Source organism: Ctenocephalides felis, unplaced genomic scaffold, assembly GCF_003426905.1.
Source record: "Ctenocephalides felis isolate EL2017-DRISC unplaced genomic scaffold, ASM342690v1 CF-g0.4_SCAFFOLD_01492, whole genome shotgun sequence".
NCBI lineage: Eukaryota > Metazoa > Arthropoda > Insecta > Siphonaptera > Pulicidae > Ctenocephalides > Ctenocephalides felis.
Window position 1 is genome coordinate 44876945 of NW_020537646.1, and position 13437 is coordinate 44890381.

General features: G+C 30.3%; 1 protein-coding gene across 1 annotated transcript in view; it reads right to left on the reverse strand.

Annotated features, from left to right (window-relative positions):
* The window catches only part of LOC113371285 (putative transcription factor SOX-15), a 139736-nt gene that overhangs the window by 88130 nt on the left and 38169 nt on the right, over nt 1-13437 (reverse strand). The window contains exon 2 of the mRNA XM_026611918.1: nt 12645-13226. Within this exon, the coding sequence (XP_026467703.1) occupies nt 12645-13226 (582 nt within the window). The remainder of the gene's footprint in view (nt 1-12644; nt 13227-13437) is intronic.

Below are 13437 nucleotides of genomic sequence, written 5' to 3' on the forward strand. Positions count from 1 at the left end.
ATTAAGGATTGAAAAACTTTTTTATTGCTTGATTTTAATTAAAGATATTCTAATGAGAGCAAGCTAATAGTTTCGTATCAAAACTGTATTAGGTTTAGCAAACGAGTAATTATTTATAGCTGTGCTTAATTTGTTGATAACATTACACTAAGTATACTTATAGTTAATTTTGGTTTGATGAAATATTTTCGAGGTCGTTTTACTAATTAACTAACGATTTTCGATTAATTACTCTTGACGGAAATGAGATGTTGGAATTGTATTCAACGTGGTTATATTGTATAGTTTTGAGTCTAGATAGAACTAATGCTTTATAAATTGCATCGCACTAGTTGTTCACTAGTGTGTGACGAAATATCATGAACTTTAAACTAAAAATATATGTAATTACCTTATTCAAATTATAGTGATCTTAACTTTTTATGAAATTGCTATCATAGGACTTAGTTACGAAACTAGATAGTAATTGTGCTATAGTATTCAAAAATTAATTTAGGAAAGATAATCAATTATAGAATAGAGACTTTGTGCCTGATACTAAAATGAATCTAAACTTCGAAATATTCAACTCAGATGATTGATATGTGAAATATCACCAGTTACCATCGATATTTTAAAAATTTGTGAAGTTGGGAATTTTTCAACAACAATATTTGCAAGTTGATGGAAAAATATGTGTATAAGCAGCCAGTTGATTCTTACAACGTTACTTATCGGAAGATACAATATAAGTAGCAGTGTTTAAAAATCCACAACAAAGGTATTTTCTTCCGTAGTAAGGTTAATCAGTTGTGGACACTGTTATTAGAGTTCTTAATATAATTTTTAAGTATACGTTATTTAATTGTTATAGAATATATTGTTAATTTTAAGTTAGATTCAACTGCTTTTTCATATAACCTTTATGAATTAACGTACGAGGTCTGTTCAAAAAGTACCCGGAATTTTCGTTTTTTCAAAAAAATATTTATTTATTCGTCTACATTAATGTGGTCCCCTTCAAAGTAGTCCCCCCCAGATATAATACACTTATGCCAGCGTTTTTTCCAATTTTCGAAGCACCCTTGATATTCACTTTTTGATATGTCCTTGAGCACTCTCAGCGATTTTCTTCAATCGAGGAAAACCGCCGTCCTTTCATGGGTCTCTTCAACTTTGGGAATAGGAAAAAGTCACACGGAGCCATATCTGGTGAATTTTTGCACTTTGCAACACTTTATTTCATTTTTTACGCAAAATTTAATACAAATTCTTTGACTTTTCAATTCTTCCATTGTAAAAATCGCCGAGCTCAGAAAAACACGTCGAACCTTAGCGACTACCACAGACAAAGTAAACAGTGAATATAGCTGAAAATTTCATCATACTTTAGGGGCATGTATACCAACACAATAAAAAAAAAATTTTGACAATCAGACACTCCAGACCCGCGAAATTTAATTATTAGTAATTCCGGGTACTTTTTGAACACACCTCGTATACTTCACCTTAAACCTTACACATAGATGGAGTAAAAAGAACCAACTAAACTTTCACCCTGTCAAATGAAATAAATACAAGTAGAACGTAAATTAAGTTAAAATAAGCAAGTTTACAAGAGATAAATACAATAAATAGTGATTCCTTCTCTGCTGATGAATATTTCTAATGGAATACCAGATATAGATTATATGCAGTGTGAAAATTATATGCAGTGTGTATCTCTGTGAAAAATGTACCCATGAAATTTTTATTTTGCATTGATTGAATAATGTTGCTATTATTTTGTAAAATCCTTACAAAATCAAAAAACATTTGATCTGTTGGTTCAAGCCGTTGAAAAAATAGCAAATAAAACACATTTCTACAATGCTGCAAAAGCTGCAAATTTTACTGAACATTTTTTTGATATGTGTTATATATTGTGATATAATTTATTTGATTTTCATATTGCTCAAATAATCAAAATTTTAATTGAATCATTGTGCTACTACCTTACGTTCACATATAGATATTGTCGACTAACAATTTAAAATGAGAAAGATCATGAATGTTTTTAACGGATTTTCATTTGCAGTTTCAAAAAAAATTAAATCTAATTGATAATGATCAGGCAACACTGAGTTTAATGGACATCCTTCTACGAAAAAAACACTGTTTTTGGAAAACAAGAATGTCGTGTTTTAATAGGTTTCGGGTTTCCTAAGATGTTAAATTCTCCATATATTTATTTTAAACTGTATATTAGAGATGTTCGTAGATACTGTCGATCTTGTTTCTTTGACCGCATACTAACTAAGGGGCAATCTTCGTGTGAATTGGCCATGTAAAAAGCTATGTATCTGTTGTGCGATCAGGCGTTTTACACATAAAACCTAACTTCATGTATTAGGGTCACATTTTGGAAAGGTGCTCTTATGATCGCATTGTGCGTTTGATGTTTAAGGTTTGGTTTTATATGTAAAACGCCTGATTGCATATTTTTTGATAGTTTTTACTACCATGTCATAAGAAAATTGGACCGTAACATAAGATATAGGATTCTTATTTTATCAGAAAATGGGCACATAAGTCTTATGTTCTCATTTGAAATAACGCTGTGTTATCTGCTAAGTCTGACTTCTGCAGATTACCATTCTAATATCCTTTCCACTAAGAGACCAAATGTCTGAATATCGGTCCAAAATGCCGCTCTAGCCTATTACTTGTTAGAGACGCTTGTTCCGGCCATCTTTCAAAGCTCATTAATTCATTCGAAAGCGTTCCCCACTCTGTTCGGACTTGTTGGCGGACTCGCGCCATTGGTCGAACCCGATCGCCCGTAAAACGGATATTTTTCAGGTTTCGAGATAGTCTCGCGCTCCGTTGCTCGCACGCGCCGCCGCATCAGAACGTGAAACCGCCGCGCGCCGACTCCTCTCGCGAAATAGGAAGATGAGACGCTAAGCGTCGACGACTCTCCCCACGGACGGGCAGGGATAACAGTACTATCGTATTCATCTAATGTTAAATATACTGATAAAGTCGATTTAATATGCAACAATAAAGTTTTAATAATATATTAATGTTTTTATAAATATAATATACTGTTCAAAATTTCTTTATTTTAACCCATAACGAACGTGTGCCGCCATACTCGCGACATTGTAGGTAACTCCAAAATAATCAAATGCCGCTATACACTCGCCACGAGGTATCAAAAAGAAATTTGGACTTTTCTTTCTGCAATTTTCAATATGACCATAATGCAGTTAGAAAATACATCTGAATATTGGTCAATAAGAAATATTAGACAAATTCTATTCTATTCAAATCCTTAAAGCGACTTCTTTTGCTTGCACTTGATTTCTTAAAATCCGTCGACTTTAGTGGGCATAGTTTTAGATAATGCGCTCGTTCGTTATAGTATAAGTTAAAAGATTTATTTATTAATTTTGTATAGCTTAATTAGACTGTTGCATCACAGTTCTTTCACGTATTTTAACCAAAATTTATTATTTATGATATGTATGTCATTATTATATCAAACAGATGTATAGATCGAAATCTTTTATTTGGTAGGGCAGAGTGGGGCCTAAAAGTCCGCGAGTACAGAAATCCATCACCAATATCTCTAAAACAAGTACAGTTAGGAATTTTCAAACAACAATATTTGAAAATAGAGGAAAAAATATGTGTAATCAGCAATCGCCTTGAATCAAGGAACGTCGCTATCATCGAAAATCTGTATCAAAAGTATTTTATTTCGTTGTTAGTTTTTATTATTTGTTTGCACTGTTGTTTAGTTTACGAGGCTTTAAAATGGTTTTTATGTGTACGTTATTAAATTGTTTTATAAGATATAGTATTAATTTTGAGTCAGGTTCACCAAATGTTTTTAGAAAACATTTATAACAGCTTACATGTTGGTTTAGAAAACGTCTATATTAGCTTATATTAATTACCTTATGGGTGAAAGTGTAAGCAATAAAAAATAGTGAATCAAAAAGCACAATCAGATAAAAAGCCATAAAAGCCCAGAAATAAATTAAATTAATAACTATTCCAATTATGTTGATTAATATTTTTGAGGTAATATCAGATCAAGATTATATACAGTGTTGTCTTCGTAAAAAATGTGCCAATTGAATTTATATTTTGCATTGGTTGAATATTGTAGCTATTATTTTGTAAAAACCCTTCAAAATTAAAAAGAACTAGGTGACAAATTTTTGGAAAATAAAAAAGCATATTTTTTCAATTATGAGATAGAATTTTTATTGAATATAGTCAGGTAGTTCTTTGTTTAATATGTGTTATTTGTTCATGTAATGTAATTGGTTTGGTTTTTACAATATAATAGTTCAATGTCAAATTCGAACCTTGTGACCTACCGTACCCTCTATAAAGAATTCTATAATTTATTAGTGACCACCTACTACTACGATTTGAATTTAATCAGTTAGTTATGAAATTGATACATGTATCCAGAGCTGAGGTAGTATCACAGATTGTTTCGTACTTGACAAAATAATTTTATCATTCAATAAATTATGTTTTGATTGGAAAATACTTTTTAAAACTATTATCTCTTATAGGCAAAGAGTATTTTTTAAACACAAATTTTATCTACAAAAATCATAATTATTGTTTTGCACTCTGTGAAGAAAAGGATGCACCATAAACATAGCATTAATTACTTAAAATTTTATAGTTATCATTTTGCATTAGTATCACTATCTCGAAATTCTTGTATCTTCTTGTTTGTACATGTATCAGTTATATCTCGGAGAAATCATTTTTATGCAAATTTTTGACGGAAATTCTCCAGATGTTCTGAACTGTAGATCTTTTCTGGATCTGAAGAGCGTCAACACTCTCCACTTTCTTTCTAAACATGAGACGTTTTCAGTTTCTCACCATTTCTATTGTTTGGAATTGTGAATGTGAATTTCTAAAAGCATTGCTGTTGCTCATTAATTATTAAATGCGAAGATTAATTATAACAATTAAATGTCGAGAAGACAGCAACTATAATTAACAAACATGCAATAACAAATTAGCTGAGGATCCTACGAACAAACACAAAATATTACTACTTTAAAGTGAACTATAAAAAATAGATGCATATCTAAACTTTAGTTAAGAGTATATGTTTTAGGTGGAACTTTTTGCTTCCTCAGATAGGTAACATATTACTAATAGTACCAACTCCCAACTCCCTCTGTTTTGTGTAGATTAGAAATGCATTGTTTAAGTAAAATAAATACGGCAAAATGTGCTTATTAACTGCTTAAGTTTTTTATTCAGCCACAAACAAATAAGGATTGTGCAATGTTTATAATTTATTTGGAACATGCTATTTTAGGCGAAATGTGTAAACTGCAAGGGTACTTCCAGAGAAAACCATTCATGACACAAATCACTACTTTCCTAGATAATGTTTCAAGACGATCAACAATATCAAATTCAGTATCAATTTTATATGTAATAATTCAAATGCTAATGGACAATATGAATACCATATATTGCCAGTACCAGTAATAAATCATATCCTAACACATTACTATACGATTATTTATGATTTGTGAAAAGTGAAAATGTTAAAAAAGCGGGTGGTGAATAATATTTTCATTAAACTTTCATGTAGCCTTATTTCTCCCAAAAACTGCAATGAGTCAATTATAATTCACACTTTTGCTTTCATGCGTCAAATAGTGACAGATATAAGTTGGATGGTGATATTTATGGGCCGTGTCGCAAAGAAAGTGCCAGAAGAAAATGAGTTTTGAGTCACAAATAATGGTTTTCTTTTATTTAACATGTGAGCAGGTAATTCGTGTCATGTGCGAGTCGGAGCGTAAACTTTTAATTAGAATCGCAACTAAAAACGGAGGAATAAAAACGCAATTGTGTCACACAAGCGTTATTTATATTGCTCTACTCTACCACCCGCCTCTGAGAGAAAGCAGTGAAAAGTTTTTTAAATACAAATGTTGACAAACTGTTGATTATTTCATTGCTTTTAGTTCGTATGAATATTAATATTTATACAGAAAAAAAACACTAATAATCAAATTTTCTAGGAACAACACTTGTTGTTAACTTTCATATTTAGATCAAATATAAGATAGTGGACAATACTATTGGCTTTCGAATGTAACTAAATTCTACGAGTGAATAAAAGAACTTTGTTTAGAATCTACGTTAGTCGTATGATTTTGAATAATGAGAAAATGATTTATATCACAAACAACAAAAATATTATATAATATGTTGTTTTACAAAACTAGCTTTGCAAATTTTGCTCGATTTTTGATATCCTGGTAAACAAGCATCTACCTGGCCAGAATGAAAAAACTTTAAAATGGATTGGTTTAACAACAAATGAAGTAGAATTGATAGACAAAAATATGAGCAGGGTATGGCAGAGCTCCAAAGGTCCAATTTGACTTAGAGCAATTATATCACAAGAAATAATATATATTAAACAAACTATGACAGAATCATAGTTTCATCAGACTATCTGATTATGTTCAGTAAAAGCTAACTCATCTTTTCAAAATGTGTTTTTTTTCAAAATGTGTTATTTCATCTTTTCAAAATGTGTTTTTTATCAAAATTTGTCACCTGGTCTCTTTTACCCCACAGGCGGGGAAAAATGAGACGGCGAAGTGCCAAACATGTCCAAAGTCTTATTTTTAATTTTAAAGGAATTTTTTGAAATAATAGCTATATTAATCAACCAATTCAAAATATTAGTTTCATGGTAATTTTTTTTACAGAAATAACACTATATTTAACATTGATCTGATATTTCGACAGAAATATTTATAAGCAAAGTTGGAATAACTATTAGTTTAATTTTCTCTTGTAAAATTGTTTTTTTTTAACTTGATTTACTTTTTTATTTTCTAGTTTTTATTGTTTACACTGTTGCCATTGTAAAGGTTCAGTTGGTCCTTAACTATAACTATAACGAGTCTATAACTTAAAAATAACAATACATCTTAAAAGACAATTGGAAGTTATATTAATATTTCGTAAACTAAACAACAGTGCTCACAACCAAAATAACTAACGACAGAAGAAAATACTTTTGTTATGGGTTTTCAAACATTGCCACTCATCTCCTGCTAGCAACAAAGTAAGAATCAAGATAATGGCTGGTTGTATACTTTTTGCTCTCTACTTTCAAAATATTGTCGTTAAAAAAATTCTTAACCTCAATCGGTGTTGGACCTTTTCACCCACAGACCTTTAAACACCAGTCTACCCAACGTGATTTAGAACAACATTTATTACCTACTAGATTTATTTTCTTGAAAACATTATCAATTAGAATATTAGAATTTTACCTAAGTACAATTGGTAGCACGCAAAAGAATACAAAACTGCAATACATAGAAAATTGCGACTGGCTTTATTGTCTGCAATTTACGACGATTGATCATAATTATTATCTATTAATCTTTTCATTACGCTATACAAATCCAATTTAGTCGTGGTAAATTTTTAATTCCATCTTTGTGCAACCTTAGTTAAGCGCTTAATTAAACGAGCTGATATCCCTGGCATCATATGAGATGCTTTGTTTTGCATTTTATACATGAATAATTGTGTAATTTTCCGCAATTTAATTTATGTTAATCAAAGTAATTATTATTTAAATAGTTGAATATTAAGCATCTATGACGCACAATTTTGTTTTCTAACTTTTATATTATTATGCATTAAGTTTTAATTTTGAATTCAGCTTGAAATGCTAAAATTGTTTTGCTTCAGAACGTTTGCAATTCAATTTAAACTTTTGTTGATGTTAATGACTCTCAAGCTATTCTTGCTGAAGAGGAATTTGGCCATCTTCAAAATTTTGCTTATTAGCATCATTAAAACACATTTAAAACTTATCAAAATTTATTATTTCGTTGTCAGAGTTTTGCCATCTACAAGTACATGCCCGCATCGAAGTTGCCCTTGACATACCACTATAGGTCTAGAAAAGAACTTGAACTAATTTTTGGTGCCACGAATAATGGTAATTTGAATATTAAAATGTGTCAAAATAGATAATGTTTCATTTACTGCATACGGTATTTAATTTAGTTGAATGTCATATCATATTTACACTTAAGTAATTTCGATAATAGTTATTCCAAGACTCATTTTTAAATCATTACATTACATTTTTTATTTTTCTAAATAAAATTTTATCTCATCAAACTTCTTACACTCATATAAGTAAATGATAAATAAATGCATATTTATTACAAACATTATACTTTTATTGAAATACTACACACCTTCAAAACTATTGATCAAGTTACATTGAATTATTCTGCCCAAACTTTACCATGAACAACTACTTAATTTTTACTGCTACTAAAAATTATAAAAATAGAGATATTCCTTACATTTATAGTTAGCAATATAAATTCCATTCCAATATAAATTAATATAACAAAACAAAACTATATACTCGTATAGACTTTAACATAATTTTTAATAGACAAAATAACTGGTTTGGAAAAATTTTTGGCGTTGATAATATAATTAAATAGCTTTCTAAATTATAAAAATCCAAAAATACTTTCGCCTACTATATGCTTTTTGCGCCAGAATTAATGTAAAAACAAATATCCCTCAAGCGCGTCTTTTTGAGTGGACACTTTTAGCAATTTGTCATGGAACCTTATGCTCAGAAAGTGTGTAATTGTAAAAAATTTAAACGAAAGTGAACACTAGGATAATCTACTTCGCTAACAAGATTATATGACATATTTTATATTTACTTATTCTTATCTAAAATTGCTTCAAAATCAATTATATGTACTACTACTAATAGAAATTCATTTTTGACAATGGTAATGTAGTGGGTAGTGCTGCCTTAGGGCAGGTCCATATGCTGAGTTAAAATCGAACTCTATTCAGGGAATAATAGTGTGAGAGATATCCAATTGTACTTGAAATGGGTTATCTTTAATTGGAAACAATTTCTTGATCTATATTTCAAAATGATTAGAAGTGAAAAAACCTAAGAGGAATCTCTTGTTCTGTACAATTCATTTAAATAGAATTTTTAACTAGATTTTTCTGGATAATTCATAAAACTTTGAGATCAAACTAAAAAAATATCGAAGCAAACCGAACAAGAGAGTATGATTAATTATTGACGTCAATATGTCAGAAAATGTGCAATACCTCAAAACTTATTTATAAACTAATTGTGCTCATAAGTAATTCTCCTTTATGACGTATTACCTACTGAGCACGAGACGAAATGTTATCAAGTCCAATACTGATAACAAGATATAACACAGGTGACCTGATATGCGATAGTGGGTATCTGAGTTTGTATATGTGTATTACACTATTTGTAATGGATTGAAGAACAACTGGTGAAAACTAGTTTCTAATTTTAAGAAAAATTTTATTGTACATCTACTTTTTTGAACAGAAATCAGAGCTAAGAGTAGTATAAGCTGTTAAGTTGAAGTCCTATCAATTTTACATTTTTTATATTCAACTTAATAATTTTTCTTATTATTAGTATTGATATGCTTTTAATTTATTGCAGGAAGGGCTATTTTCACTTTGAATTTCAAGTGAAAAGGGATATCATTGCGGATTGGCATCTGGTTGTCAACAATGTGCATCTGAACCAAGGATATTGTGATTACAAAGCCTTGTGATGCTTACTTCTGTAAGTCTATTTTTATTTAAAATTTTAAATCCATTATTAAAATACTTTTGGAAAAAAAAAGTGCAATTCTTGATTTTTTAAAAAGTAGAATCTGAGATAATTTAAGGAAGTTGTAGGTAAAGTTGTCCATTGCAAACCTTTTCGAAAAATTTGATTTTGTCTAACTTTTTACGTATCTCTATAACAAAAAAACATGTTTTACCTACTTCTCAATTGGTCTAGGCAAAATTTGAATAATCTGATCTAAGTAAGACTGGAAGTTGTAATTATGCATCTGACTCTGAATACTATCAAAAAGACTGGCTGTATGCGTTTCCATATTGTTCTTTATTGCTCATCATTGGACGACCATATTTTCCTTTTTTTAAATGACAAATACACCATTAATTTATCAAAATGTGTTTTGAAACTACATAAATTTTACAAAAACCGCACAGTATTAGAAATATTTTGAGCAAGGCTTTTACACGATTTTGGTACTATTTAAAGTATCAATTTTAGTAACCTAAAATCATAACAAACAAAAGACACTAATAATATTATAGCACATCAAAGTCTGGTCCAAAGAAGTAACATTTATATAACAACTACAATAAAGTTAATGGTAAAAGCGTTAGAACACTGTATAAATAGAATAGATATATCCAAGAGTATATAAACATAAATATAAAGACAAATAGATAGCTTATATAAAAATTCATATCCTATATTTATGACAAAATGTGAAAAAGATGAATATGTAGTTATGGCTGAAGTGAACATTATCCTTTATTGTAACGCGGTAACTCTTGCACCTTTATGACAAAAAACCGTTATTCTTGACTACTATTGATTACAATTTATCGGAATGCTTGTATTGTAAGAACTCAATAAAGAGACATTTTTGATAATTTTTTATAATTGCAATAGTTGACTTATAATAATATGAATTGAGGTTTCCATCTTCGCAAAGACCATTCAGACTCGATGCGTATGAAATGAATCATTTCTGGAGAGAAAGGTGGGTGCCACAGGTAGATAGTGGGGCAGAAATTAAATATTTTTTCTCAATCTTCTGTCCGAAGGTGCGGCTTGAAGATCAAGATTTTGATTTATGCATAATTTCGCATTACTCGATGGCACAAATCTACAGAGTACCGCAATGTATAGCGGCGCCCAAAAGTAATTATATGCAAAGCTCATGAGGAAGAGGTCAACGATATTCAAAGAAAAGAAATGGATTACGATCGTAATTTACAATAACTGTTTTTAATGTAGTTTTTATAACAACTATTACAATAATGCTTTTATCACTCAAGATTTGATAGTGTCTCAATTGAAATTTACATTACTAATAATACGTGTCAAATACAACAATTATACTAAAACTATGATACAAAAATGAAAAATTTTGAAACAATTCGTCAAAACTCGTAACTTTATGCACCCAATCATATGCACACAAATATTATGTTATGTTTATATGATATTTTTTATATTTTTTTTTTTTGTTGAGATGTGTGATGCAAATTCTACAAGGCAATTCATCAAACAAAAATCGCAGAAATTTATAGAATTTTTATTACTTCCTTACGTTTCTACATATAATCATATAGGGGCCGTTCAAGTATTACGTAAGCACTATAGGGGGGCGGGGGTTTGTTGATTTGCTTATTTTGGGTTGACATGGGGGCAGGGGAGTCTAGATGATGATTACGTCATAAATAGTATTTTTATTTTTTTACATTAATTGCAAAATGTTTACGTAAGCATGGGGGTAGGGGGTAAGAGCTTTGCTTACTTTTGCTGACAAGGGGGATGGGGGTGGTAAATAATTGTAATAAATCTGCTTACGTAATACTTGAACGATCCCTATATAATCTTCAGTGCACTACAAATTAAAATTAAAACAAAACAAAAATAAGTGAACAGTTAAACAAAGGAGCACCTAAAAATAAATTAAACTAAAAATTAAAAATTGTTAAATGACTTACATTTAAGACTACTGTTTTTGTACAGTTGAATAAAACAAGATTCCTAAAAGCGTCTCTGTGATGTATTCGATTTGTGATAAAGTACTTGAATAACGTCGAAATTGAAGCTATAATCTTTTTATATATAAAAATGCAACTCGAAATTATGTTAGGTATGCTGGAACTCGAAAACAGCTGAACCGATTTGGCCTTTTTTAATCTTGAAATATTTCTGGTAACCAAGTAATTATGGGAAATGTGAGATATTATACCAAAATCGCTTAGAAACTTTACATTTTCAATTAAAACATTTTTTGTAATAGCATAATTTAAAATTAAACAATAGACGGTGGCTAATACATCAATTGTCAAATGTTTTGACAGATTTTGTTCAATAAAATGTAACAGGATGTTTTAGATGAATGTTATTTAATTGTAGTGAGTAGTTTCATTCGTAGTTTTATTCATACGCAAAACCATTATTAAACGAGTCAAAAGTGTTACTAGAGACACCAAAATATCAACTTTTTTGAAAGTTTGAAATGACAATTTTTGGATTCTCCTTATGGTAAAACAACGTTTACCGGGTCAGCTAGTATATATACATATATGATATATATACAAAATTTACATCATAACACGTCCCTTCTATGTAACATTATAATTAAGGTTTTGATGGTATACTTATGAAACTTAAATAATTTAATATCTGCAGGCTTATTTGTATATTTTTGTACTATAATTCTATATATTCTTCATTCCCAAAACTTCTTCATTTCTTTGCAAAATTGCGAGTGGTAAAGACTGAATGAGATATTAAAATAATTTTAACACTCAAGATCTTAACTAGAATATAACTTTTGATAAAACGCAAAAGTCCAAAATCATCAGACATACGAAAATGTGTAAAACAATTTCGCGTAAATCGATTTTCATAATAATTTTATCTATAATATTAACTATGCTCAGATAAAATATGATGTTGTTTGCAAGAGTTTACTAAAAATGCATTAAAATTAAAATTGACTTACCAAGCATCTTGCTGAGATCCGCATTGTGTAGATCTGGATTTTCATCAGCAAGTTTTTTCCTTTCCACTTTTGCCCATACCATGAAAGCGTTCATAGGCCTCCTGATCCTGGCCTCTTTTGCTGCCCTTCCTTGGGCAGCAGTTTGAGCGTTATTTCCAGGAACCTTCCCCGTAGGGCTGTAACCGACTACAACACCTCTAGCAGTTTGTTGTTGAGCATTTCGCATACTGCTGCGACATTTGACGATATTCCTGCTGCTGTTGAATTTGATGTGCGTCATATTGCGATCTATTATAATCGAAAGCTCTAGAGTAGTCGGCAGATGAGTACGTTTGATCGGACCAGCTCTGGTCTGATAAAACACTTGGAAGTAGTGTATTTCCGGGATTACTGATCGAGGATGAATTCGTCCCGGTAGTAGATGATGACGCATTTGCAGCTGAGGTTGAGTGGTTAGAGTCTTGATGATGATGGACAGGCGATTCTCCCAAGAGAGAGCGGGTAGTTGACATCGCGGATGCGCTGGAATTGGTCTGGACGTATTCCTCGTATGATCGGTGGTAGTTTTGTGACTGAGGAGAACTGGAATAAATAACAATTTTTAGAAAATTAAATAAGGTTTGCAAAATTAATTATTATAAATAATATCAATTAAAGTACAACTTAACAACAGGTACATAGATTTTAAAGGCTATGACAACTAACTATCATTAACTTGTTCAACTTATCTCCTAGGCGATTGGCGATGCACGTATTGAAATTTGAATGATTTAAATATTTATTTGCACAATTC